This window comes from Dendropsophus ebraccatus, chromosome 8 (assembly GCF_027789765.1).
Source record: "Dendropsophus ebraccatus isolate aDenEbr1 chromosome 8, aDenEbr1.pat, whole genome shotgun sequence".
In the NCBI taxonomy this organism is placed as follows: domain Eukaryota; kingdom Metazoa; phylum Chordata; class Amphibia; order Anura; family Hylidae; genus Dendropsophus; species Dendropsophus ebraccatus.
The window spans coordinates 94,133,483-94,156,603 of NC_091461.1; the positions used below are offsets into that span (position 1 = coordinate 94,133,483).

General features: G+C 43.4%; 1 protein-coding gene across 1 annotated transcript; it reads left to right on the top strand.

Annotated features, from left to right (window-relative positions):
• The first annotated feature begins 4,449 nt into the window (after positions 1 to 4,449).
• On the top strand, positions 4,450 to 16,534 carry LOC138798739 (membrane-spanning 4-domains subfamily A member 8-like). The gene is made up of 7 exons (XM_069979311.1): positions 4,450 to 4,479; positions 10,036 to 10,187; positions 12,896 to 13,012; positions 13,383 to 13,439; positions 13,713 to 13,850; positions 15,640 to 15,756; positions 16,402 to 16,534. Exons 2-7 carry the CDS (start codon positions 10,065 to 10,067, stop codon positions 16,474 to 16,476), a joined length of 627 nt encoding a protein of 208 aa, XP_069835412.1. The 5' UTR covers positions 4,450 to 4,479; positions 10,036 to 10,064; the 3' UTR covers positions 16,477 to 16,534.
• The last annotated feature ends 6,587 nt before the right edge of the window (positions 16,535 to 23,121 follow it).

Consider the following 23,121-nt stretch of genomic DNA (forward strand, 5'->3'; position numbering starts at 1 on the left):
ATCTGATTTTTCAAAAGGGTATCATTCAAACGCCAGTGACAGTGTCGTGTAGGGGAGAGAACGGCCTTGAGATGAACTATCACGGGGCCGTGATCAGACCAGGAAATGGGGTCAATGGTCGCACTCTGCAACAGTCGTACTGTAGGTATGTTGCCAAAAAGGTAATCAATGCGAGAGTGGAGTTTGTGGGGATGGGAGAAGAAAGTATACCCCCGCTCCGTAGGGTGGTCAAGCCGCCAAAGGTCATACAGCTTATGAGCACGTATGAGCTTGCGGAACTCCGCTGATAATTTAGCCTGTTCTGGGGGGGTAGGCCGGCCTTCCACCGAGTGCCTATCCATCGTCTCGGAGAACGGCAAATTGAAATCCCCTCCAAGGATCCGTGGAGCAGGAGGGTATTTCGCCAATCGATTGAGAACCCTACGGAGGAAGGGTATCTGGGAGCGGTTAGGGGCATAAACGTTGCAGAAAATAAACTGGCGGCCTTGTAGGGTGCCATCCACAATAACAAATCTCCCTCCTGGGTCAGCATAGGAGGAGGAAATCTGTATAGGGCACATGCGAGAGAAAAGGATAGCTACTCCCGCCGTCTTATTGCCTCTAGAGGCCGAGGCAACAGTGGGATAAGAGTGACGGGCGAACCTAAAAGATGCCTCCTGATCAAAGTGTGTCTCCTGAAGGAAGGCAACATCCGCGTGCAGGTTGCGAAGTTCCCTCAGGAGAAGACGTCGTTTAGTGTTAGAATTTAGGCCTTTGACATTGAGAGATACGCACTTAGCCATTAGGGGGGGATAAGAGGGTACTAACGATGATGTGGGTACTCACTCTGCCCCAGCGATTAGAAGGGATCAGTTTCCAGAGCAGCATCGGCCAACGTGGAATCCTAGGAGGAAAAGGGAAAAGGGGGAGGGGGGGAAACAAGAGGGAAAGCACATAGAAACATAGAAACAACAAGAAACAGAAAAAAATTCCAGGAAGAGGAAGGGCACATGACCCAAAGTACAAGCCTAAGCGGCCTGCTACGGGGCAAAAAAAGTGCCAAAACAGCGCTATGGCTGTCAACTGGCAGCCCCACGGGGGAGGAAGGAGCCACCTGAGGGGAACAAAAAACATTGGAACAATCCGAAGAGGGGGGCCAAATAAAACCACACAGCTACATATAGCAAATAAGTAACAAAAAGAAGGGACCCAGAACATCAGCAACAATATAAATCACTATAATAGAACCTGGAGGGGGGGGGGCCCTCCTTCAGCCAGTAGGACCAGGGGGAGAGCGGGAACTCTCGGATCTAGGACGGCGCCTCTTCTGGCTAGCCGAGTGCCAGACGGATGGTGGGGGAGGGGGTGGGGGAGTCACTGTCCAGTCAGAAATTTTGGGGACTGGGAGGTCCAGGGCGTCACAAAACATAGGTAAATCAGCCAGATTTCGGAGAACAGCAGAGCGTCCATCCCGTCTTGCAGTAAGGCCAAACGGAAAGTTCCATCTGTAGGAAGCATCATGGTCCTTGAGGGTAGTCAGCAGAGGCCGCAGGAGTCGTCGCTTTTGGAGGGTAATCCAGGAAAGATCCGGGAAGAGCTGTATTTGGGCACCATAGAAATCCAGTTCTCTAAGGGAACGTGCCTTGGCCATGATGCTTTCCTTTAAGGTATAGTCATGCAAGCAGCAGATGACATCCCTAGGTGGACCGGATGAGTTCTTGGGTCGTAGAGCCCGGTGAGCTCTATCAAATTTGATTTTGTGGGTAGATGGCTCGCCCAGAAGCATATTGAAGAGGCCTTCTAGGGTGGATTCTAGGTCATTGTCCTGTGTCGCCTCTGGAAGCCCCCTGACCCTGATGTTATTGCGCCTGCCTCTGTTGTCGAGATCCTCAATGTGGCGCTGCATATCATCCAGAGCTGAAGCTTGAGAGGAAACGGTGGAGTGCAGGCTAGAAATGTATGTCCGAGTAGAGTCATGATCATCCTCTAAGGTTTCGACCCTTAGTGCAATATGTTGGATGTCCTTCCGGACCGCAGCGATTTCAACCCTGAACGCATCTTTTACTTCAGAGATAAGGGTTTGCAGGTCACTCTTTGTAGGCAATTGCGAGAGCATGTCCCGAACACCCTGGGGGGAGGAAGGCCCCAGTAGGGAAGCTTCAGAGTCCGAGTCAGAGTGCCTGCCCCCAGAATTACGTGGGACCCCAGACCGGGCGACAGATTGAGAGGTTCTGGGCAGGGTGGCATCTTGATTGCTACTACCAGCCTTAGTTTTGTCCTTTTTTGGCGGTTTTGAGGTCGCCATCATGTATGTGGAAATGCGCTGCTGGCCCTTTAAGAGCCCGTGGGATTTGGCTGCAGGGTCACTGGAAGGAGAAGGGAGATGATGGGGGTCTAGGGCACCAGGACGGAGAGTGCCAGAGGTGGGGTGAGGCAGGGACAGCGTCTGGCTGCTGGCAGGCAGCAGGGAAGGGGTTAACTCACCCACAAGGCCGGAGGCGCGCTCCAGAAGGCAAGATGGCGCCGCGGCCTCCTCAGGCTGCACAGAGGAGTCGGCGAGGAGGCTCGGCTCCAGGGCCCGGACACACAGAACCCGCGGCAGCGGACCAGCGAACCGGTCGGCGGGCGGGAGCGGGTCACCAAGCCCCCGGTACACAGACGAGTCCTGGGCCTCCGGAGCGGCGGGAGAAGATGGCCGCGGCCGCAACGTGCTGGCAGCGGCGCCCCGTGTGAGGTACGGGGACGCCGACGGAGCCCCGGAATCCGGACCCGCTGGATGCGGCCGTTGTCTGGGGGTCCCCCTCTTGCCCCTCCACATATGCTGGGGGTGCTGGATCAGGTAAGGCAGGTCTGGGTCCCTGCAAAGTAGCCGTGTGGTTGAGGAGCTCCCTCACACTGCGGCCATTCTCCTCAGCGGCTCGCCACGCCCCCCCGGCACTCTCTGATCTTGTTTGGCAGAAGGTGGTCAGATACACAGAGTACAGAACTGCATTGGACAAGGATCCCAAGATAGTCCCCACACCCTCTTTACACCAGCTCAACTTTCCTGACTACTCTACACTACAGTCACCTGCACCTGTCAAGACTACTCTTAATTACTCCTGTATTGCACTGAACTTTACCAAGTAAAGCCATCTTTGAGTTAATTGCTGGACTCTGTCCCCACACCTACACCTTGTTTTCCCCTTTCAAGTGCCAGTGCCCATGTGTCTGGGGGTGGGAATCACCACTCCTGGCCAGTGTGACCAGTGAACCAGATAGAAAACCAAGGCCACCTGCTGTTCAACACCACACAGCACTCTGGGCCATGGCTATAATCTGAATTTCTATTCATGATTATGGTAGTGGTTTCAAAAAACAAACAAACTGTTTTTCACATTTAGCACCTTATGAATTGTTATAAGGACAGTATATGGCTGGCCAGGAACCGCCTCATCATCAACAGGGAGAATATGTCCATTCTGGACTGTTATAGGCTGATCCACAGCATGCTCAGAGACTATTCCATCATGGACAACCTGTTTGCGGAAGAAGAAGATTGATACCCTTCTCCTCCCCCTCTCCCCTCGTGTGGTGGTGTTGTCGTTAAAAAAAAGCTTTGGGCCTGTGATTTTGACCTTTAAGCTATCTTACATTGTAAGCAGTTTGGAATGTGAATTTCAGCTGGCCGATTCCTGTAAAGTTTCTCATTAGCTAGTTATTAGTTATAACTCCTGGTTCTGTTATATGACCATTTATGTTATATTATCACTGAATACTGACCTTGCCTTATCTGACTAGTTTTGACCACTACATTACTTGATTAGTTGGGTACTCCGGCCATTTTAAATTTTTAATGTAGTGCTGGGTCTGCAAAGAACATAATACCCTTCTTATTCTCACCTAAAAACGCTTTCCTGGGGTCCTCCCATGGCATCTTAGGGTCCCCCACTGAATGCTCCTACTACTTCTTCTGAGACGGCACAGTGATTGGCAATGCAATCTGAAACTATCAAGACGAGTTTGTCTCAGAAGAGGCAGTGGAAGCTTTTAGTGGGGGACCCGAAGAGGAGCGTGGATAGGTAAGACTTGGATGTCTCTTATTTTCTATGCAGCCCTTTAATCCTTTGCCTGCCATTCTGGGACTTCTACTGGATTAAGTACTAGACTTGCTTGCATAGCAAATTTTTCCTGCATAGGTGCAGTCATATAGAAAACAATAAACATCCTATGCTTACCTGTCCACGCTCCCCCACAAACATTTTGCAGATGTGATTTATTGAGTTATTGAGGATTTAAATGCATCTACCAATATATAATATTCATGTCAATAATGACTCTCCTATTGTCTCTAATTTTAATTCATTTAGAAGTATACCGACATACTGACTCTGCATCAGGTTTTAGGCAATTGTGATTGTGTAACAGGAAGAAGTTGTAAGATGTATTAAAGTACAGAACAGACACTTGGAAGTGTTAAACCATTGCAGCTGTTACAGCAAGAAGAGATATTGGTTTCATGTAAGTAAGCTATACGCTATACGTGGTGTGTTGATAGAATGAAAATTCCCATCTTGTTTAACAGGTTCTCTAATAATAAGCTGATTATAAGCTGTCCTCCTTGCAGGCCACTCAGACAAGATACAGTAGGCTATAATAATACTGTAGGTGTGGTGTCCCACCACGGGTGTTGCTTGTCTTTACATCCCTCGCAAAAGCCTGTACTTCAAATTATTTGTGGTAGTGAAGTGTTACCTATGTTCTACCACTAGATGCCGCTAGTATATGTACTGTATGCCTAAGTATTGCACAGCTTTAGCAGTTAAAGGGTTATTGTCTCTTTGATCTGTGAACCAGTGAGAGCTCTTTCTTTTTCTACCTATCTCTATCCTTCTCTTTTTCTTGCGCTCTCTTCTCACCCACTCACAGCACATGTTACATATGCTGTAGGAAGTTGTCACATGGGGAGAGGAAGTGTAGCCACACGTTTGGGAGTCTTACTCTGGATTCTGTAGAGGAAGAATGCAAGCCGGAACGGTCCCTGCAGCGTTCAAGCTGGGCCCTGGCTTATGCCAGGTCCCCCGTTAGAGGACTCACAACTAGTCAGTGTCCAGTTTAGTCTGAGGTGTGATAGTGAACAGACGCACATGGGAAGCAAGAGCACTCTCTTCTTGAAAGCAGCACTTCTATACACTATGCAGTGCTGAACACACACTTAGGGAGGAGAAGTCAGGGATCATACCAGCCAATGCTGAGAACCAGTCTAAAAGTGCGGGACAGTATCCTATAGAAATAGGAACTGATCCAGATTGAGCATAGTTGCTAGAAGCCTACGTACTCTATCTCGCAGTGCGGGTGTCACCAGGAAACCTTGACCACTCTGCTCATCCCAGGTAACAAGTCTGGGTCTGGGGCACAAACATAGGCACCACCACCTTGCAGAGGCTCTTGCAGCTGCATCATAAGGCCAAGTGAGATGCTGTAAGTAATCAACCACTGCACTCTGTTGCTTCTGCTCCTGCTGTTGGTGCCGCTAAGAAAAGTCAACTGCCTTGAAGTTAGGCCTCATTGACTGCCAGTGCATTGTCAGTGGTCAGTGTTGTCATCAAGTTCTGCTACTCCTTCTTTGCCCCAGCAGTCATCTATACCTGAATCACCAGCAAAACAGCACATTTATGTGCCTAGGAATCCACTTGATATGTGGTTTACCTGAAGTCTGGTCAAGTTGTTGGTTGCTGAGCCACTGCCATAAAAATTAGTGGAGTCCTGCACCTTTAAAGAACTTATGGTGACTGCTCAGCCCAGGCAGATAATTATTATCATTTTTTTAAAAGAAAGCCATACTGGCATTGTATGATCATGTGTAAGTGAATGTGTCATGCGCAGTGGACACGTGGAGTAGCAACTATGGGTGGGGGCAATGTATGAGTTTTACAGCCCACTGGGTTAATATATGAATCACCAACCGGCCAGGGACAGGTACTGAGCCTGGTACCACCTCCACATTGTACCACTCCTCTTCAAGTTTGGACACCAGGTGTATTTCCTCCTCCTCCTGCATGCTAGGGAATGCTGTACCTCTTCCTTCTTTATGTCGTCAGAAAGTGGGGCGTTGTCATGCAGTGCTGCGTCTCCAAAGCCTGGACATAAAAGGCCAGGCAACATGGTAACATACTGTACGGCCTTCCTTAAAGGGGTTATCCAGCGCTACAAAAACATGGCCACTTTTCCCCCTACTGTTGTCTCCAGTTCAGATGCAGTTTGCAATTAAGCTCCATTTACTTCAATGGAACTGAGTTTCAAAACAGTGAGACAACAGTAGGGGGAAAGTGGACATGTTTTTGTAGTGCTGGATAACCCCTTTGAATCTCATCAAATGGTTCCTCAAAAATTATGTCAGCCTGGAGGACTTACTCGGCAAATACAGGAAATCACTATATATAATCATAAACACGACCTCCAAGACTGCAAAGAAAAGAATGACTTTCCTCAACCCGGTACTCTAGGTGCCTCCTGGCTATGGTGCATTCCCACCAGCACTAGATATCCAAGTCATATGACCGCCCTTCTTCTTCCAGGTTTCCTGCTTTTCTTATGTAGCCGGCACCATTTTGCCAAAGTTCGTAGTGGCAAACCAGCAAAAATCTAAGTTCGGATTCCATCCAAAAGTTTGGGTCAAGCTCAGATTCGGGCATCCCGGTTTCCTCATCTTTATTCTCTTTGTATGAAATCTCAGAATTTCCTAATATAGTATTTGAAGTAGGTTTTCTAGCTCATACACCCCCTTATGAAATACACATTCTATTGAGCTGTTATTAAAAGGCGGCAATGTAAATCAGTGCCTAGGGTCTCCATGATTTGGTAGGCAATTTTTTGAATGTGCAATGGCCAAGGAAGCTGAACAGTGAAGGTTAGCGATGGAACCAGGAAAAGGGGTACATAAGGCAACCAAGCAGGTGTTACATGGTAGGATGGCTAGCTGGTCCTGAATAGGACTCAGTATGTGTACAGTATACAGTATGTGCTGAGAGGAAGTGACTAGAGGAAAATAAAAATCGTGTGTGTATTATAAAAACACAAGGGATTGGTAAGAAGGTGAGGATAATTGTCAAACTTTAGGGGTCAAGCGTGAGAGTTTTTTAAAGCATTTTTTAAAGCATGCATGCCATTGTACTAACCACTTCGAAACAGCTAAAAATTCTGTTATGTTGGTACATCACACCAGCAAGCAAAGATCAAATGTTTCCTGAATGCTCTAACTTATGTTGGAGATGTAGAGAGAAGAGGGGGTCCATGACACATATATAGTGGGAATGCAAAATGCTACAGCCACAATCAGAAAAAGTATAGCACCTGTTAAAATCAATACTCTGAATAAACATTCAGTGGTCCCCAGCTTTAGTCTTATTAGGATTAAACATAGAACAGATGCCTTGGTTGGATAGGACAATAACAACACAAACATAAATTGTATCAAGATATAAGAATAGCTAAACAGTGGAAAAGTGATGGAATTCCTAGTGTGACATGTATAATATGAGGCATTCAATTCAACTGGAATATGGAAATCATGGTAAGCGAATGGAAAGGGATAAAGAGCAGCTTGATACAGGGATGGAGAAAATAGATGGACTTTTACCAGAGAATAAACATGACCTGAAGAAAGTGAATATTGGATAAAGATGATAAATATTGAACAATATGAGTTAAAGCGGTTATCCAGCGCTACAAAAACATGGCCACTTTCTTCCAGAGACAGCACCACTCTTGTCTCCAGCTTGGGCAGGGGTTTTGCTGCTCAGTTGCATTGAAGTGAATGGAGCTTAAATGCAAACCGCACCTGAACTGGAGACAAGAGTTGTGTTGTCTCTGAAAGAAAGTGGATAACCCCTTTAAAATACTCTCTATAGATGGAGATGGAAGTGTGGGGGGGGGGAGGGGGCTGGGGAAGGAATGGAGGGGGTGATATTGCTTATTGATTACTGCATAATGTATTGAACTGAAAAACTAATAAAAAACAATGTAAAAAAAGAAAAGAAAGGAGTGTTCCACTCCTGTATTTTATAACTTTAGTCATTCATTATACTTTTACATAATGGGAATTGGCAGCAAAAAGGATCAGATTTACTTCCTTTTTCTTTTTTATTGCAGCCACAAAAATGTATACCACAAGAAAACCATTTGTTCTCCCTTGCATGCAAAGTATTTTCACACAATCATCATTATAACACCCAATAACGTACGTCCCCAAGTGAATTATTGTTTCTGTCACAAGAACTCTGTAATCCCGGCATTATTTCTCATGCAGCTCACAGCTATTAGATCTGCTACACAAAAATATTGGGATGACATAAATCATGTCCTCCCATCAATCCCCTTGCCCAATATTTTTTGCTTTTTGTATCTTTGGTGGGCTTTAGCTGACTCAGTTTACCATTATCTAAGAAGCGGTTAATGTTAAATTCAACTTGATACATAATATACCTTTTAGGCATTTTTTGTATTTCTCACTATTTGACATGAGCGAAGCGAATCCAGTGAATCAAAATTCGCTGCAAATCTGGCTGTCAAGTCGCTTCGTTCTGCGAGGCAAATTCCCACCAACTTGCAAAAAAACAAAATGGAGGCCACACATGCTGTCTTGAGCATCACTGGGCAAGAGAAAGGGGTTAACCAATATCCCTAGTGGCCATCCAATCAGCTGCAGGCCCCTCTATGATGTCAGCACCTCCCCCTCTATACGAGGAGGTTTGGTAATGGAGGTGGCTAATTGGCTGTGTGTGGAGGAGAGAGCAGGATAGCAGCAGGCAGTTAAAGCAGAGCAGGGAGAGACTAACAGAGCGATATAGGGACAGAGAGGAGAGGAGGGCTGATTGTGGGTGATTTTTTGTTGTAGCTGCCAACTAAGTGTCCAGTTTACCAAGTAACTGGGTGCCTATAGGAATTTACTGGGATCAGAGAAGACACAGTCCATATTATTCACTCACTGGGCACTGTAAACTCCTATTGAGTTATACCAATTTACTGAGATCAGTGAATGGAGCGTGTGCCTTACATAATCAGTGCTCGCACTCTTGTATTATAAAAGTTGGGTTTCATTAGATTGGATGATTGACTTTTATTTTTTTAAATTGTGATTTACCAATTTTTGACACTTTTACAAGGACATATGTTAACAAATTCATCCTTCTGTAATAGTCTCAGTATTGTAGCTACTATACAGTAGTTGGGCTGTTTTACTGAAATTTATAATAGTACTGTATGCTGCCAAAATAAATTACCACTGTGTGAACAGAACCTTGGACATACCAGCTTCAGAAGGTAAATTTCCAAAATGCTGTCATTGTTACCAATTAAGGCCGAGTTCACACCTCGTAAGACACCTGCCATTCTGTGACCCGGCCGTGTGACAGAACGGCCAGTGTCAGTGAAGTTTATCCCAGCTGGTACTGCAGTATCAGCCAGATAAACTTCTTTTCTGGTGAACTGGGATGTAGGCACATCCATGTGCGCCCGCATTCCCAATTCACCATTGTACACAATGGAGAGTGTGGCCAGAGCCGCACTCATCATTGTGTGAACTGTCAGTTCTGTGCGGCCGCTATTCAAAGAATAGCGGCTGCACAAAACTGACATGTCAATTTTCGCTGCGGCCGTGAGTAAACAAAAAAATATGTTGTGCGAACATAGCCTAATAATGTTAGTCTTTTAAAAACATACATACTGGCCCAGATTTACTAAAATTGTTGAATTCTTAAAAAATTTTACACATTAGTGTTTTATTTTCATCCCAATCTGCACACGTCTCTTAGTAAAGCTGCCTGTCACAGGACTTGCACAGAAATCTACACCTCCTCTGGCATAAACCGTGATAATTTAGGCACGGGAGGAGGCCACGCCCCTCATCACCTTGCTGCACCCCCAGGGATTACCCCTGGCATACGCCACTGAAAAGGCCAAAATCGTCATCTTTTCCATGGGGTACGCATAATGATAAATGTGCCCCTATGTTCAAAGTGCACAACTTCTTCAAATTCATGTTTTCTTATAACTAAATCCTTTCTTTATTCTTTATAGTTTCCTTTATAAATTTACAAGTATCTCCTATGGATTCACATACAAGCATCCCTATGTCACACAATGGCGATCATCTTCCAGTGATGACTGGCGCTTTCCTTCCAATGGACTTTTACCATAGATTTCTCAAAGGGAAACCTTTGGCCATAGGAGTAAGTATATATGTTTTCAAAAAGGTATTTTATCATGAGACTTTTTCATATTGGACAAACATAGTTACCACTGGTAATTTGGTTTGTCTAGATATAACACACTGTAATATTTTAAACAAGCATATAATGCACACTTCACCAGCCTGCCCCACTGCCCCATAGGAAATCACACTGTTTAATGTCTCAGAAGAAATGGTAGGTCCTGAATCAGCCTGTGAGTGCATGATATCATGGCCTATCCCAATCACATCTCCTCTTACCCAGATCTGTATGTTTCTGCTGCTGCTATCTCTATGGAATAGCATATACAGTATCTACATTACTCCTCTAAGGCTGTTATCACATATTGTTTTTACTGTTTTCTTTTCTGTGTCTTTGCTGTGACTTTCCCAAACTCACAAGAAAATTATGTTATTCACAAAATCACAAAAATGCAATATGTGAACATAGCCTGCCAACTTCAGTTCTTCATAAAACAATGGGGGAGGAGATTTATCCAGGGGGGAGATTTATCAAACATGGTGTAAAGTAGAATTGTCTCAGTTGCCCCTAGCAACCAATCAGATTCCACTTTTCATTCCTCATAGACTCTTTGGTGGAATCTGGTTGGTTGCTAGGGGCAACTGAGACAATTCTACTTTACACCATGTTTGATAAATATCCCCCTGGAGTCTAACCAGGTGATCACTATGTGATCTCAGGGGAACTGCAATGATGAGACTCCACTTTCTCCTTTTGCAAAGCCAGAAGATTCAAAGGAAATGTAAACAATGTTAGAAAATTATTTCAGTGAGAAAACAATAAAAACAATGGGGGACATTTATTAAGTCCGGCGTTTTTTACGCCGGACTTAAAAATGTCCCCGCATCTTCAGCGCTACGGGGATTTATGTAGAGGCGGACTGCCTCTACATAAATCCTGGTGCGCACGGCCGAAAACCTACACCAGCTGAGGACTGGAGTAGGTTTTCGGCGTATCTTTCGGCGGAACGGATAATGAATCGCGCGGACTCTGAGTCCGCGCCCTCTGTTCCTCCCCCTTCACACCCCCTCCCCGCCCCCCGGCGTATTCGGCGGAAAGTGCCGATTTGCAAATATTTTATTCGCAAATCTGCCATTTGCGAATAAAATAATGCGGAAATCGCCACTTTCCGCCGAAAATCATCCGTACGCCGGATGATACATGTCCCCCAATATGTATGAAACTATACATGCCACAACAGTAAAAACATTAAAGGAAGAGTTCTATATGGTGAGAGGCAGGTGAGCCTCAATGACTAGTGTTAATATAAATTATAGGTGGAACCATATGGGAAACCTGAGAACAATCTTTGGGCCTAGATGCTGCAAGCGGCTTTTGGAGGCAATGATGATACTACACTTATTGGAGCATTAGTATTCATTGGATATGTACAATTATAACCACTAAAAAGAGCACTTGGGGCACTATTACATACTGTAGTAATCAGACTTGACCATATATAAAGATCTACATGTATCAAGGTGATTACTGATTAAAATGGCAGCCAGTAGGAGGCATAGGGAACTAAGGATCAATATCTGTCCCTGATATCCACTACTCTAGGCCCCTGCACCTAGACGGGGTGGCCGCCCTTAAAAGGCTGATCCCACACTGGAACCTAAGACAAGTAACCCTGGTGTGAGCCTGATGAAAGGTGAGTATTATCTCATAGGCCCACTAGGACTGCCACGGGCTTCCTACCATCTGGTCAACACATGAAATAAGAACCAATGTGTGTTCCCCTAGTACAATTGCAAAAGAAGAGCCCGTGGAACCTCAATGAAGAGTCTAGAAACACAGGACTAGCCAGATATCCCTCTGGGAAGGACCCAACCTCCCATGGTTTCCTTACAGGAGCCACCCCTTGGCTGGGTCCTTCCCGGAGGGATATCTGGCTAGTCCTGAGTTTCTAGACTCTTCAATGAGGCTCCACAGACTTTTCTTTGCATATTCATGTTTCCCAGGGGGCAATGCACCTAGGATTTCACTGCATTGAGCGCTTTAACTAGCAGACGGCAGTGTTATCGTTTGGCTGGTCTCCCTGAGATCAGTGATCTGTTTCTCTTATTACCCCTAGTACAATTATTATGTCTTCCCAGATACCAAAATAGATGTTGTACCTTAGATGACCAGTTTTAGATGCCCAGTTATCTCTACCTCGAAGTGATTTCTCCTATCTATTGAAAATAGGGTTCATCGGGAAGTTTCAAAACATTACCACAATAGGTAAGAGCAATGTCAAATGAGGTATGCACCAGTTGCAATAAAAAGTAACCATAAATATAAGTAATGACTATTTAGGTTACCAAAGGCCAATAAAAGACATGATACAAGTTTGGTCAGAACCAAAGTTCTCCTATATAACTTGTTTTCAAAACATAAATACAGCAAGGTATACTTGTCGGTACACAGGTGGCAGGATGTCCTACACTAGAGGCTCACCAGGACAAGCGCTTCAATGTGCACAACATGGCTGTCACTAGATGGGCGATAGGCACTATTACATAGGGGTGATTATCAGCCAAACAACCGATATTGCCCTGTGTAATAAGGACAGAAGTCAGGTGATGAATGAGCAAAGGTTTCCTTCTTTCCTATCAGTACATGAGCACTAATCTACATGTCGGGCTGTGTAATAGGGTCCTTAAAGTTGCAAGTATCTAAATCCTCTGCTATTCTATCCACAGGTTGTTATCATTGTTGTGTCCCTCATCCACATGGCTCTAGGTATTCAGTCATTTTTTAATGTACACCTCGGTCCTTATTCGATCTTCACTGGGATTTTGTTCTGGGCTCCCATGTCTGTAAGTAGTGAATTCATTTAAATGGAACTCTCTGGTCTCCATGCCTGTCAATCATCCAAGCAGAGCGAGCTGACAGGCAGAGAGCTGCGACTAGTTACGGCCAGGTCTCCACTTACATGACTAGTTCCCGCTTCCCTCCCTGCCTCACATGCCAGAGTAAAAAACTTTTTTTTTTCTGGATACACAGATACAGCTGAAGACCCCGCTAATATGGTAGGGGAGCTGTGTTGGAGATCTATTTGGTCATCTGGGAGCTCCATGTATATCAGTACGATTGTGATGATTGGTTCCCTTTCAACTTGAAATCTGCTTTTTTTTTGTTAGTTTTAATTATTTTTGTTATGTTAATTTTTATTTTTATCCTCCACAGTACATTATAGCAGGGTCCTTGATGATTGCTGGAAAACGTAAACCATCCATATGTTTGGTAAGAGAAAAATCCCAATAAACTACTTATTCAGAGTTGAAGTGGTGTGGAGATAAGAGGGCTTTCTACAATCCATGTAAAATGAATCTGTATATGTAACGGCTAAAGTGCATTTAAATTTACAGTGCATTTTTCTGTGCGGCCGCAGGGTATACAAAATGCCAATAAATAGCGGCTGTTGTGTGAATGGGGCCTTAAGGTGTAATAAAGAATGTATCCTAAAGTGATAATGTCCAAAGGCGGAGATTCACTATACATTTTTGTCACATATAGGTGAATGGCTCCATGATTCTTAACATTATAAACTCATTTATGAGTGTCGCTGGATTAATACTGGCCGTCTTCGATATCTACATCGTCACTATGAGATGTTATCAACGTTTTCGGAGTGATTCAATCTGTATAGGATTCGTAAGTATACCAATAATATATAAAATCTTGTCCTGAGAGGATTACATAGACTAGGGAAGATCCTACCTAAGAAATAAAAATGCCCCTTACCACCCCTAGGGCTAGTCTCCCGCCAAATACCCCATGTGTTGTATGAAGAGCCTATTTGCATTCTCCCTTCTTTTCTATGCATTAAAGGAGAGTTAAGCAGTGCAACATGAAGATTCTTTCCCCATTCTTTTGTAACCTTAAAGATTCTTCATAAGGGGGAAACATTGTCATCAACCTAAAAAGTCCGCCATTTTGTAAAACCTGGCAGCCTGCAGAGGGAGGGAGGAAATTGATCACAATTACCAACTTACCCCTCCTTGTGCATGCGGCAGCGGCCAAGGGACCCCAGTCATTTTCCCCAGAGTTGTAATGACGTCACGACTCAGATAAAAAGGCCTGCCCAGGTTGCTGAGCTGGCTGCTCAGCCACTAAGTAACTGGAGCGGAGTCCCGCCCCATTCACTGGCTGACTAAGCGGCCAGTCCATCAGCTGGATCGCGACGTGGAGATCCTGGAGCCGAGTGGCCAGTCACCGCAGGCACGGGGAGAGGTAAGTTAGTAATTGTGATTATTTTCCCCCCTTCCACTGCCAGCTGCCAGGTTTTAGAAAACGCCAGACTTCTCCTTTAATAGCAGAACAGACTGTTTGTCTATAAATGCTAATAGCTCCCCCGCTATGGCACACCCCCATATTTTGTTGGTGTTTTTCTGTTAGAAAACCAGGGTAAATACATTCATAAATCTGCCATGTTATGTGTGTTACAAGAAAGGAAATATATACAAAAGTCTTTATTAATGTTTAAAGGGAAACTAATAGCAGTCTAGATGCATCTGTCCTGATCTGTACTTTCTTTACCTTCATCCTCGGTGCCATTTTTGTTAAATTTGTAGTTAATCCATATGCTAATTAGAAAGTTTGGTGCACGGAGGTTGAAGCCACCATGGCCAGGGCACCGATCCACCCCCGGCCAACCAGCTCCTACTAATGAATATTCATCTGCCGTGACGACCACCAGGGTAATTGCGGGAGTAGGATGTGAATAAAAGCATCACGTTTTTTCACTTTGAAGTGCTGTCTCCGGTTGATTTTTGAGCAGTTGCATCTGGACGGAGGGGTCCTGTCTGGTGAGACGAGCACTCTATATCTACTGTTTCTACCTAGGACTTTGGCCTGTGCTGTTCCCTTGAACTGTTATTGCATATGACCACCAGGGTAATGTCACTGTAGAATGCCACTCCAATATTCATTAGAAGGGGCAGGCTGGCCATTGCGGATCAGTGCACTGAGAATGGTAGCTCCAATCCCAGTGAACCAAACCGCTTCATTAGCATGTGGATTACACTACAAACATAACTGCACTGAGGATTAAGGTTAGGAAACTGACTTCATCCTCCGATATGTCTAACCTGCTGTTAGTTTCTCTATAAGTGTGCCTTCACACACACTGGATCCGCAGCGGATTTCACGCTGCGGATTCGCAGCGAAATCCGCTGTGGATCCAGTTTCAGTGCATCCCTATGAGAATACATACTCGCAGCGGGTTTGACGTCCTCTCGAGAACCCCCAAAGCCTCTGGGGGGTTAACCTACATAACACGGAGCGGGATGCCAATCCCACTGCGAGTATGTATTCTCATAGGGATGCACTGACACTGGATCCGCAGTGGATTTCACTGCGAATCCGCAGCGTGGAATCGGCTGGGGATCCGATGTGTATGAAGGCACCCTAAATATTCTTTTATATTCTGTTATATTTGTAGGGAGGAATGGCAACCTATTCCATTCTTCTGGTCAGTGATATTCTGTTGCTGGTCATCTTCATATATTCTGCAGTCCTTGGAGGACGCTCTATGAATCTTGTGCCAAGTATTCCTCAGGTAAAGCATCTTCAGATTCATTGGGATTTTTAGAATCAGTAAAGGGGTAAATATTTCAAATCAACTGGCGTCAGAAATGTATACAGATTAGTAAATGACTATTATTTAAATCTCTCAGGCCTCAAAGTACATATCAGCTGATGCATGCCCCGAAGGAAGTGGTATTTTCTTTCCTGTCTGACATGGAGACCTTGCTGCCACCTCTGTCTGTGACAGGAGCTGTCCAGAGCAGGAGAGGTTTTCTATGGGGATTTTCTACTGTTTCTTCTGAGACATAAGTGGCAGCAGAGAGCACTGTGTCAGACTGGAAATAATACACCCCTTCCTGCAGGATATACAGCAGCTGATAAGTACTGGAAGACTTGAGATTTTTAAATAGATGCATTTTACAAATCTGTGTAACTTTTTCGTACCAGTTGGTTTTAAATATACTATATGCTATGCGCCGTGATAAGAGTTATTTTCCTGTACAATGTGCCTTTGCACCAGTTGGTGTCATTATATCTGTATCTTTCTGTGGTATCCAGGGGGATGATGAGAGTTATGCTATAGGCTAGCTGAGGGTAATAGTGTTATGTCACATGGCAGGGTGGTGTAACTAACTCATGTGAACTCAACAATCCTCTTTGTCAATTGTCTTTATAGACTTCTATACACTGGGATTCTGCGAAACAGCCTGAAACTCTACTGGCAATCTCTGTGCAGAAATTCAGGAAGTGACTCCCCATACAGCACAGGATATGAAGTTACAAGAGATGGGTGACAGGAATATGGTCATAGCTTCCTTTAGTGGTAGCTCTATAAAGTGACTCATCTGGCACCTTGGTGTGCATCTTCATAAAACATTTGAATCCATTCCAGTAAGGCTGTGCCCGTGTCTTTATTGTAGCAGAAAACACTTTTCTGCAATGCCCGCTTATGTCATCAAGCCCTGCTGAAATCGTGCCAAGGCTCACTGCTATAAGCCAAGCCCTTGATGAATATTCAAATAGGGTGTGAATAATTTTATAGTCATATTTGTGGACCTAGCCTTACCCCCCCCCTATTATACTATCTTATGCCGATTAAGGCTATGTTCACATAACGTAAGAGACCGGCCATTTCGTGACCCCTGCCAGGTCACAGAATGGCCGGTCTCTGCCCGGATCATCCCGGCCCGCCTGCATCAGAACCTCCCACAACACACAATGAAGCAAGCGGCCGGAGCCGCTCGCTTCATTGTGTGAACTGACTGGGTTTCCTACGGCCGCAATTCACTGAATTGCAGCCACAGAAAACTGACATGTGTATACGCTCCGGCCGGGATCCCATAGAAGATAGGCTATGTTACACTCCACACAAAGTACAACAACGGCCGTACTTTTACATAGTGTGAACATAGCCTAAAAGTGTTTTTAAAATTTTTCATTAGGATGCATTTAGAGGTGCTGCCAGTTGACATGCCATTTTTTCTGATGAATTCACTTTTAGGCTATGTTCACACTATGTATCTGTGCGGCTGTATTTTTTACGCGGCTGGAAATGTGCGGCTAAAACTACGGCCGTGGGAAAAAATAGACATGCGGCTCAAAACATATGGTCATTTACTTGGAAATCTGGTTCAACTAAAAATAACAAATAAAATCTTAAGAAAGTGATGCAAACACCTCTGGATGCATCTGGGAAAGCAGGGAACACAGTTTACATGAATTGCTATTACCGGGGTTTGCGATCCTCTGCAGTATGCCGATGCCTCTCATGGTTAATATATTCAATTAATAAAACACATTTTCTTTGTAATGAAGTCCCTTTCGTTGTTCAATAATTGAATTCTAACGAATCCATCATTTTGCAATTAAATATACTGTTAAAATAAATATATATATAAATAAATGTATATTTCTATATATATATATATATTTTTTGACAGTATATTTAATTGCACAATGATGGATTCGTTTAAATTAAATTATTGAACAACTAAACTGATTTTATTACAACAAAAATGTGTTTTATTAATTAAATATTAATTAGTACAGGAAGCTCCATAAGCCGTTAATTCATATTCCTGGCAATAGAGCTTTCTGTACTAATCATCACTTTACTGTAATTAAAACATCAAATGTTTCTTCTAATTATGTTATGACAATAGCATTATTAGAAGAAACATTTAGAATTATATGTGCGCTCAGCTGATTGGCTGATCGGCTGAGCGCACATATAATGAGCCGGTCCGCAGTACAGTGACTTCATTGTGCTGCGGACCAGCGAAGAGGACACATGGGGGTGAGTATACAGCTCTCCCCACCCCCTCCCCAGCACTGCACCCCTCCCAGCAAGGAAGGGGGGTCACTTAACCCCTTCCTTGCTGGGATGGGTGCAGTCTGACATCAGTCTGGCCCCCAAGGGGTTAAGGGGGATGCAATATATCCTCCCTTAACCCCTTGGGGGCCAGACTGTAAACAGCGATCTGTAAAGATGCTGCATACTGTAAGGTGCACAACACCGCTTACAATGATGGGTGTTGTGCTCCTGTTTGTGTGTTTTTTGTGTGTTTCTCCCTTTTTGTTTTTCAGCTATCGGTATCAAGTGGATTACGTCAGATTCGGTGGACTACGTCGATGACCAGCGGTTGTTTGGTGTTTTTTTTTTTAATAAAATGGTCAATGAGGGGTGTGGGGGTGTTTTTATTTGAATAAAAAAATTTTTCCACTTGTGTCTTGTCTTTATTTCTTTACTTTATAGACTTAGTAGTGGAAGCCGTCTAATAGACGGAATCCATTACTAAGTTGGGGCCTAGTGTTAGCCGGTATAAAATGGCTAACACTAACCCCCCATTATTACCCCAGTACCCAATGCCACCAGGGGTACTGGGAAGAGCTGGGTGCCAGTGGTCCCGGAGGGTCAAAATTGGCACTCCTGGACTGGGGCGGCAGCAGGCTGGTAATATTTAGGCTGGGGAGGGCCTAAACCAATGGCTCTTCCCACCCTGGTGTTACCAGGCTGCTGTCGCTTGGTTGTTAACCCGGCTGGTTATAAAAATAGGGGGGACCCTATGCGTTTTTTTTTTAAATAAATAAATAAATAATTAAAAAAAAACGCATAGGGTCCCCCCTATTTTTATAACCAGCCGGGTTAAAAACCAAGCGACAGCAGCCTGGTAACACCAGGGTGGGAAGAGCCATTGGTTTAGGCCCTCCCCAGCCTAAATCTTACCAGCCTGCTGCCGCCCCATCATTGTGCAATTAAATATACTGTCAAAAAAAAAAAAAAAAAATATATATATATATATATATAAATATACATTTATTTATATATTTATTTATTTTAACAGTATATTTAATTGCACAATGATGGATTCGTTAGAATTAAATTATTGAACAACGAAAGGGACTTTATTACAAAGAAAATGTGTTTTATTAATTTAATATATTAACTATTAGAGGCATCGGCATTCGGCATTATTGCCGGCTATTTTTGAAGTACTCCATACGGACCCCCTGTCAATCCACGGCCGTGAATTTGCACAGTTCCAGCCGCAAACAATGGTCTTGTTCATTTTTTACGGGTCCGTTTACGATCGGGCCGTAGGCTCATACATAGTGTGCACTGTGCAGCCGTATACTTTCCAGCGTACGCATGAACTAGAAAAATACGGCCGATGATTTACAGCCCGCAATACAGCGGCACAGATACATAGTGTGAACATAGCCTAAGGGTGGGTTCATACTGAGGAATTCTCGTGGATAATATCCGCGGAATTCCGTCGGCTGTCCGCCCACAAGGCCGCGTGCCTTTCCGCCGGCTCCATAGACACCATTCTATGTCTATGGAGCCGGCGGAGAGGTGCGTGGCCGTGCGCGCAGACAGACAGCGGAATTCCGCGGACATTATCCTCGAGAATTCCTCAGTATGAACCTACCCTAAAGGAGAACACCAACCAAAATTTATTTTTTAATATGTTATTACATAAGCAACGTTAGACAAATTTCTAATATACACTAATTATGAGAAATGCACATATAGGGGGACATTTATCAAACTAATTGCGCCTGTTTTTAGTCTAATATATCTAGTTTGCGCTCAAAATAAATCTAATATGAATTTATGAAGCTTTTTTAGACAAGACTATCCAAATTAGATGTGACTTTTTTAATAAGATTTTTTGTTGTTAATTAGATCGAAAGTGCGCCAGAATTCTTTTTTATATGACCTACAAATACAACAATGCTGGACTAAAATTCTCAATTTATAAATGAATACTTTATTGTTACATACCAAAAGACATAGTTAAAAACATATTAAAAAGGAAGCAGAAAATGTACAATACATACATCAGTTGGTGTTACAAGGCAGTTATACATAAATGTTTGTGTACTTTATATGCTCAACAAACAATGGTATGTCAGTCGACTCCCAGAGGCACAAAAGTGCACGAGTGCAAGTAAACAATGGACTGGAAAGTGCTTAAATGAACTATGTATATAGTGCTGCAAGTGCAGACTAAGGTTTAAAGTCACATATACTATGTAAGTCTAAAAAGCAAAATATAATCAGAAACAAACTATACTTAAACCACTGGGTCCAAATGTGTGCTGCCAAGTAATACCACTCACCCAACGCTGCGTTTCGCTGTGCGAGCTTTGATAAAGCTGTACTGCACATCAGGCTGTGTAAAGGGTGCTATTACACAGGCCACTCAATCAATACTGTAAACAAGCGCCAATCTGCTAGATTACATGGCCCGATTATCATTTAGCAAGGAGTTCACAGACATCATTAGCGATGTATGTGCAGCCTTTTCCCAGACAGTTTACATTAACTGTCCACGTTCCCAGTTTTCTCCTGTGTTCTTCTTCATCCCCACTCCAGTTCTCTGTAGCTTCAGAGCAGCCCATCTGAGCTGATACGTTGCTCAGCCACTGGATGGGATTGCCGCTTAGACAGGCTGCTCTGAAGCTGCACCACCCTGGACCGGGGAGGAAGCAGAGAGCAGGAGAAGAACAGGAACATGGACAGGTAATGTAAACTGTTTGTTGAAGCGGGGCTAAAGTGATCAGCAAATGATTGTTTTATCGGCTAATCCTTGTCCCTGTTACACAGAGCGATAATTGGCTGAATAGGGCTGATTTGGCCAATTTTTGTATAATAGGGCCCTAAGTTATAAAGACTTTGCCACACAGATCTACAAGCTTTAACTTTTACTGAAATATGTGCCACTAAACTTATATATATATATATAATATATATATATATATATATATTTTCCCTAACCACCAAAGCTGAAATGCCTCATATGATAAAGTGCTCTAGAATCTGCAAGCAAACTGTCAGATTATTGCTGCACCATCTCCACAACATGCTGATCACTATCAGGCCCATTTTACTTATCATCTGACCCTATTGTTCTGGGAGAGAGAAATCAATGGCAGAGGTGTCTGGCTGCAGGTAATAAATAAATAAATAAATATAAATATATATATATACAGTATATATATATATATATATATATATATATATAGTAATTCTAAGGTTTTTCCATGACTGTATTTTACTGGATTATGTAATCAGACATCATTTGGATTAACCCTTGGGGTTAATATAATTGTATTTTTTAATTAGCAAAATATGAATAAATTATTCATTGTAAATCTGCATAGTCAGTATGTGGGGTGACCATAATCAGTAAGGTTGTTGCCGTTGGTTTCTGATGACTCTTGCACCATTCTTGTACCTCCAACCCAGGTACTGGTAGCATACCTGAGGTATTGGAGGGATACCTAAATTGTGGTTGTGCTGGTATTTTGTTAAAAATGGCAAAATAATCTGGTTGTGACAATGCCAAAAAAGCAGGGCCTAGGGTTCCCTTGTACTCGACCTGCACTTCTCCCCTGTCCTTCTCCATGCACATAATGCCTTTGGCCCAGATTACGTCACACAGCCTCTACCAAATTTTGTAGAAGCAGCAGCATAATAAAGTGTACTTCATTTCAGCGATGACTTCAGACACGTCAGTACACGGGCTCACAATGCCACAGCACATGCAAGATTTGGCTTTTGCTGTATGGCGTACTCCCAGCTGGTGGCTCTACTTGCGGGAGAGAAGTGCGGAAACCCTAGGACCCGTTTGACAACATAACAGTAAGAATTGATTTTTTTTCTCAAAATAACAGCACAACCACAATTTCCACAGGTATACCTGCATATCTATTACATTGATTACAACATGCACAATGCCACCAGTAGCTTTGTGTAAGTCGGAGGGGTGACAGATACACTTTAAGGGGCATTGACTACAGTTATTGGCTGACTCTCTCTTGACATTTCAATAAATGTGCGTGACTCATTATGATGAGCCTTAATAGTGACGAAAGCCTATGGTTATAAAGAAAGTAGCACCTTTATACATAGTTTATATTTCAATTAAATCAACAACCATAACCTATTCTTACAACAGAAGTAAGGTAATGTATAACTGGACATGCTGATAAATTTCAGCTCACAGGAAATATATGAGAATAATTCATTCGCATGCTGGACTCTGTATGATCTGTGAGTATAATCTTTTTATTCTGCTGCATCCCATAGTAATTTTTATATGTATATTATCCAATCATATCTATCAATGTAAACTGAATGGACAATTTCTAGGTTCTAATAATACTTTGAGATGATAATCATTTGAATTACTGAACTTCATATCCAAAACTAGAGCAGGAAAACATAAAATAGGAAAAACTGATTTTATCAGAAAATGAAAAAAATTGTTTTGTTCGTCAGAGTATCTAATAAGTCTTGTCTTTCTTGAGCAGTGCCTTGAGAAGATGGTTTAATGGAGTGTGATCTTGGGGGGAGGGGATGGGGGTTTGGGTGGAGAAAGGAGCCTATCAAACTAGTTAATTTGTTTATTTGTTAGAAGACCGGCACAGTGTTGTCTCTTCAGATCCGAGAAGACCAGCACAGTGTTGTCTCATCAGATCCGAGAAGACCAGCACAGTGTTGTCTCATCAGATCCGAGAAGACCAGCACAGTGTTGTCTCATCAGATCCGAGAAGACCAGCACAGTGTTGTCTCATCAGATCCGAGAAGACCAGCACAGTGTTGTCTCATCAGATCCAAGAAGACCAGCACCAGTGTTGTCTCATCAGATCCGAGAAGACTGGGTCGGGCCAAACATTTCTCGTGGGTTAAAGGGTAGACAGATGAGCTGCTTACTGTCACTAGTTAAATTTTTTTTTTCTTTTTTTTACGATGATGATGATGTTTAGGTATGAATTTACATTACTGAAGATTGAAAAAATTGTCCTTTTCTCATTTTTAAGATATACACCTTAAATAATCTACAATGTCTTCACCTGAGAATGAAGCTGGAACTCACAGTTATGT